Source organism: Salmo trutta, unplaced genomic scaffold (genome assembly GCF_901001165.1).
Source record: "Salmo trutta unplaced genomic scaffold, fSalTru1.1, whole genome shotgun sequence".
In the NCBI taxonomy this organism is placed as follows: Eukaryota; Metazoa; Chordata; class Actinopteri; order Salmoniformes; family Salmonidae; genus Salmo; species Salmo trutta.
This window is the reverse complement of record NW_021822913.1, coordinates 82,084-88,870: the sequence shown is the minus strand read 5'-3', so window position 1 is coordinate 88,870 and position 6,787 is coordinate 82,084. Positions and strand designations below refer to the sequence as shown.

The window sequence follows — 6,787 nt, the reverse complement described above, 5'->3', positions numbered from 1 at the left end:
CTTTGTATTCATGACAAAAAGTTACATTCTTTGCCCAATTTTTGCCAAATTACTTTAGTGCCTTGTTGCCTTATTTTTTATTCAGTACAGGCTTCCTTCTTTTCACTATATCATTTAGGTTAGTATTGTGATTGTTGATCCATCCTAAGTTTTCTCCTATCACAGCCATTACACTGGTTTAATATCACCATTGGCCTCATGGTGAACTCCCTGAGCGGTTTCCTTCCTCTCCAGCATCTTAGTTACGGACGCATGTATCTTTGTAGTGACTGGGTGTACACCATCCAAAGTGTAATTAATAACTTCACCATGCTCAAAGGGATATTCAATATCTTATGTTTTGTGTTCTGAGTTATTGTGTACTGTGTTCTTGAATTCTTGTGTTCTGAGTTATTGTGTCCTGTGTTCTGTCCAGGTGGATGGACGGTTCCCCAGTAGTATTCCAGAGATGGGACAACAACCAGCCGGACTTCAGGAACAATGATGAGAACTGTGTTGCCATGGCTAGCTACATTGGTGAGCTAAAGATGAGATGAGGCCAAAAAAAAATCTCTCTTATAAGAACTTCCATTGAGTTATTTTCATTCAGAATCTTGGGGCTGGTTACCACATAACTCAATGGCATGACTAGGTCTACTATAACTGTCTGTTCAGGTTTCTAGCATGACTATAACTGTGTGTTCATTTCTGGCATGACTATAACTGTGTTTTCTGTGTGTTCAGGTTTCTGGCATGATTATAACTGTGGCACTGAAATGAAGTCCATCTGTGAGAGGAGTGGTTCCCCCCCAGTGAACAGCACCGTGCCCCCTACTGCCCCCCCCACAGGAGGCTGCCCCCCGGAATGGATCCTCTACCAGTCTAAGGTCAGTAAGAGGAGAGAATGGATCCTAAGGTCAGAGATCAAAGGTTACACAGGAGGAGTGATATAATCATGATTATGTAATAATAATATGTTAAATGTCTTTCACATGAAAACAGACGATACAGTTTTACAACAGGCTTTGAGAATGGAAGTCTAACTCAAAGTGTTTGCCTATAATCAATCAACTTGATTAATTGCTTATTGATTTGTTTATAGTGCTACAAACTGACTGGATACCGGGTACCTAGCACCTGGCTCGAGGCCAGATCGTTCTGCCAATCCATGGGAGCTAACCTGGCGTCCGTCACCAATAGGCAGGAGCAAGGTGAGATTATTTTAACCTCTATGGAGCTGCTCATGCTGTCACAGATGCTATAATGGAACAGATATAAAGATGAGTCATCTATCTACCTCTATGGAGCTGCTCATGCTGTCACAGACTCTATAATGACACAGATATAAAGATGAGTCCTCTATCTACCTCTATGGAGCTGCTCATGCTGTCACAGATGCTATAATGGAACGGATATACGGATGAGTCCTCTATCTATCTCTATGGAGCTGCTCATGCTGTCACAGACTCTATAATGACACAGATCTAAAGATGAGTCCTCTATCTATCTCTATGGTGCTGCTCATGCTGTCACATATGCTATAATGAAACAGATATAAGGATGAGTCCTCTATCTATCTCTATGGTTGCAGTGTTTCTGACGACCCAGATGACTTCTGGTGCTACTGACCTGTGGATTGGACTGAGTAACTTAAACCGGGACGCGTTTGTTTGGACCGATGGCCAGGCAGTCAAATACTTAAACTTCGATCTCATGAAGGTACGCATGTACACACATTTACCTAAGCAATGAGGGCCGAGGGTTGTGTTCCACGGCCAATATACCACAGCTGGTCGTAGGCATGACGACCAAGCAGACATTTACACATTTAAACATAAACAAAACATTCACATAAGACATAATCAATGTTCCCGCCTAAAATGCAGAGAAGCACGAGATTGAACTTCACTCACCTTTCTCTAGTTTTCCTCTTCAGTTGACAGTGTTTCGCTCTACTGTGGGAATTGTAATCGAATCAGCACAATGTTAGCCAATTTTAATGTAAAATACCGACACAAAACGAACTATGCAAGAGATTTTCTTGTAGGCAGAGCTCATTGGAGTAGGATTCTATTGACAGGCAGGACTCAGCCTGTACTCTACACAGACCGGTGCCACATTACCAATCAGAGCTGCATAGCCATATATGGATCTGTGCCGTTCACTGTGTTTAGGCTACAGTACGAGCGGTCGGTTGTAGATGCTCTTGTTCTGAGATCAAAGAGAGAGCTACATGTAGCCACCGGTGTATGTTTTGCTAGTTAACTAGTTATTAGCCCAGTTCTAGCTCATTTCCAGTCAAAAATTTCAATAAGCATTTCTCTACGTCTGGCCATGCTTTCCACCTGGCTACCCCAACCCCGGCCAACAGCTCAGCACCCCCCCCCCCGCTTCTCCTTCACCCAAATCCAGACAGCTGATGTTCTGAAAGAGCTGCAAAATCTGGATCCCTGCAAATCAGCTGGGCTAGACAATCTGGACCCTCTCTTCCTAAAATTATCCGCCGCCATTTTTGCAACCCCTATTACAAGTCTGTTCAACATCTCTTTCGTATCGTCTGAGATTCCTGGAGATTGGAAAGCGGCCGCGGTCATCCCCCTCTTCAAAGGGGGTGACTCTAGATCTAAACTGTTACAGACCTATATCTATCTTGCCCTACCTTTCTAAAGTCTTCGAAAGCCAAATAAACAAACATATCACCGACCATTTCGAATCCCACCGTACCTTCTCCGCTATGAAATCTGGTTTCTGAGCTGGTCATGGGTGCACCTCAGCCACGCTCAAGGTCCAAAACGATATCATAACCGGTATCAATAACAGACAGTAGAGTGCAGCCATCTTCATCGAACTGGTCAAGGCTTTCGACTCTGCCAATCACCGTATTCTTATTGGCAGACTCAACAGCCTTGGTTTCTCTAATGACTGCCTCGCCTGGTTCACCAACTACTTCTCAGACAGAGTTCATTATGTCAAATCAGAGGGCCTGCCACAGGGTGCAATTCTCAGGTCGACTCTCTTCTCTGTATACATCAATGATGTCGCTCTTGCTGCTGGTGATTCTCTGATCCAACTCTACGCAGACGACACCATTCTGTATACATCTGATGCCCTTCTTTGGACACTGTGTTAACAAACCTCCAAACGGGCTTCAATGCCATACAACACTCCTTCCGTGGCCTCCAACTGCTCTTAAACGCAAGTAAAACTAAATGCATGCTCTTCAACTGACCGCTGGCCGCACCCTCCCGCCCGACTAGCATCACTACTCTGGACGGTTCTGACCTAGAATATGTGGACAACTATAAATACCGCAGTGTCTGGTTAGACTGTAAACTCTCCTTCCAGACTCACATTAAGCATCTCCAATCCAAAATTAAATCTAGAATCGGCTTCCTATTTTGCAACAAAGCCTCCTTCACTCATGCTGTCAAACATACCCTCGTAAAACTGACTATCCTACCATTTCTTGACTTCAGCGATGTCATTTACAAAATAGCCTCCAACACTCTACTCAGCAAATTGAATGCAGTCTATCACAGTGCCATCCATTTTGTCACCAAAGCCCCATTACTACCCACAACTGTGACCTGTATGCTCTCGTTGGCTTCTCTCTCGCTACATATTCGTCGCCAAACCCACTGGCTCCAGGTCATCTATAAGTCTTTGCTAGGTAAAGTTCTGCTTATCTCAGCTCACTGGTCACCATAGCAGCACCCACCCGTAGCACGCGCTCCAGCAGGTATATTTCACTGGTCATCCCCAAAGCCAACACCTCTTTGGCCGCCTTTCCTTCCAGTTCTCTGCTGCCAATGATTGGAACGAACTGCAAACATCACTGAAGTTGGAGGCTTATATCTCCCTCACTAACTTTAAGCATCAGCAGTCAGAGCAGGTTACCGATCGCTGCAGCTGTATATAGTCCATCTGTAAATAGCCCATCCAACCAACTACCTACCTACCTCATCCCCATATTTGTTTTGTTTTCCTGCTCTTTTGCACACCAGTGTCACTACTTGCACATCCTCATCCTCATCTGCATATATCACTCCTTTGTAAATCTGCTAAATTGTAATTACTTTCGCCATTATTGGCCTATTTATTGCCTTACCTCGTTACTTCATTTGCACACACTGTATATAGACTTTTCTATTGTGTTATTGACTGTATATTTTTTTATGTGTAACTGTGTTGTTTTTGGTCGCACTGCTTTGCTTTATCTTGGTCAGGTCGCAGTTGTAAATGAGAACTTGTTCTCAACTGGCCGACCTGGTTAAATAAAGGTGAAATAAAATAATAACAATGGGGCAGTGGTTTCTTCCTACAAAAGTACAAAATGTGTGCATTTCTGGCCATTTTTGAAAAGCCAGTCAGGTAAAGAGCTTTTTTTATATCTTAAAGGGGCGGTGTTGTATTTTGAGACGGTCTTGAATAAGCTAAGTAGCCAATAGGCAGAGGGTAGAATAATTTGTATGATTCTATGTAATAATTGTATGGGAATAATAACGTAACATGTTTCTGGCATCAAACAACACATTCAGTCACCACCTTGTCTGAAGGACAAGTGGATCAACAGGTTAATGTCAAGTCCTGCATGTCTCATGGAATGTAGGCCTATATTGAACACCACACATTGGCTGCTACTGTAGACTGAATGATTGAACAGCTATTTCCATGTTAAAATGTTATGGGATGCATTTTCTCCATTGTTTTTGATGGATGGCCTCTCTGGTAGGCCTACATTATGATCAAAGAGCCAGAGTTGCCTCCTTGTCCACTGTTACAACTGTAACTTAAAGCAGGTACAGCCTCAGTGTTCACAGTAAAACTGTAACTTATAGTGGGTACAGCCTCAGTGTTCACAGTAAAACTGTAACTTATAGTGGGTACAGCCTCAGTGTTCACAGTAAACGTGCGCTGGAAGTTGCACATCATTTCACAACTTTCAAATTTGTGCAAAGCAGCCCTTAAATTTGCTTAGTGGTGAAAATTGAGTAACATTTGACATAATATACAGATACATTACAGCCTGGAACACTGGTTGGCACACTGGACATGATGTAGTAGTTTACTTTGAGTTTAATTTGCTCATTTTATCCCTAAACCAGTAATGTTCTTAAATAACCCTAATATCATATTTTGTTTTAATTGTAGGACTGTCGCAGATGTTCCCATGGCATCACCATAGTCAGGTAAAGTCCCTTTAAACTTTAAGTAAACACAGACGTACACACACAGGACCTAGTGAAAGTCTACACCCGCTTTGCACAGTCTTCACATTTTGCTGCCTTAGAATTAAGTAAAAAAATGACTTAAATTATGTTTTTTTCTGACAGATCTATATAAACCTATTCCACATATTCAAAGTGAAAGAAAGTTGGAGAAATGTTTTAAATTCATAAAAAAAATAAAACAGAATGTCTTGATTGGTATGTCTTCACATCCCAGAGGTCATTCTTGGTGGCAACACCCCAGATCATACTTGGTGGCAACACCCCAGAGATCATACTTGGTGGGAACACCCCAGAGTTCATACTTGGTGGGACACCCCAGAGTTCATACTTGGTGGAAACACCCCAGAGTTCATACTTGGTGGAAACACCCCAGATTCATACTTGGTGGAAACACCCCAGAGTTCATACTTGGTGGAAGCCTCTTTGGGGAGGGTGTCTGGATCAAAAGACATGACATGAGCAGAGCCCAGGTAAAAAAGAAAAGGAAAGCTTACCCCAGTCTTCTGAAAACCCTGGTACTATCCCAGGACAAGAAACCCTGCGACTATCCCAGGGACAAGAAACCCTGGGACTATCCATGGACAAGAAACCCTAACCCTGGAAGTATCCCAGGGACAAGAAACTCTGGGACTATCCCAGGGACAAGAAAGCCTGGTAAATTCCAGGGACAAGAAAGCCTGGGACTATCCCAGGGACAGAAAGCCTGTGACTATCCCATGGACAAGAAAGCCTAGGACTATCCAGGGACAAGATAGCCTGGTACAATCCAGGGACAAGAAAGCCGGGACTATACCAGGGACAAGAAACCCTGGGACTATCCCAGGGACAAGAAACCCTGGGTCTATCCCAGGGACAAGAAACCCTGGGACTATCCCAGGACAAAACCCTGGGACTATCCATGGGCAAGAAACCCTAACCCTGGAAGTATCCCAGGGACAAGAAACTCTGGGACTATCCCAAGGACAAGAAAGCCTGGTAAATTCTAGGGACAAGAAAGCCTGGTAAAATTCATTGACAAGAAACCCTAACACTGGAACTATCCCAGGACAGAAACCCGGGACTATCCAGGGACAAGAAACCCTGGGACTATCCCAGGGACAAGAAACCCTGGGACTATCCCAGGGACAAGAAACCCTGGGACTATCCCAGGGACAAGAAACCCTGGGACTATTCCAGGGAAAAGAAACCCTGGGACTACCCCAGGGACAAGAAACCCTGGGACTACCCCAGGGACAAGAAAGCCTGGGACTATCCCAGGGACAATAAAGCCTGGGATGATCCCAGGGACAAGAAAACCTGGGACTATCCCAGGGACAAGAAACACTGGGACTATCCCAGGGACAAGAAACCCTGGCATTATCCCAGGGATAAAAAACCCTGGGACTATCCCAGGGACAAGAAACCCTAACCCTGGGACTATCCCAGGGAGATGAAACACTGGGACTATCCCAGGGATAAGAAACCCTGGGACTATCCCAGGGACAAGAAACCCTTGGATTATCCCAGGGACAAGAAACCCAGGGACTATCCCAGGGACAAGAAACCCTAACCCTGGGACCATTCCAGGGACTGGAAAA

The 6,787-nt window shown here is 44.2% G+C and overlaps 1 protein-coding gene across 1 annotated transcript; it reads left to right on the top strand.

Moving 5' to 3' along the window:
* The first annotated feature begins 349 nt into the window (after positions 1–349).
* LOC115187171 (macrophage mannose receptor 1-like) lies at positions 350–1,846 on the top strand. The gene is made up of 4 exons (XM_029746318.1): positions 350–516; positions 724–866; positions 1,082–1,190; positions 1,571–1,846. Exons 1-4 carry the CDS (start codon positions 420–422, stop codon positions 1,729–1,731), a joined length of 510 nt encoding a protein of 169 aa, XP_029602178.1. The 5' UTR covers positions 350–419; the 3' UTR covers positions 1,732–1,846.
* The last annotated feature ends 4,941 nt before the right edge of the window (positions 1,847–6,787 follow it).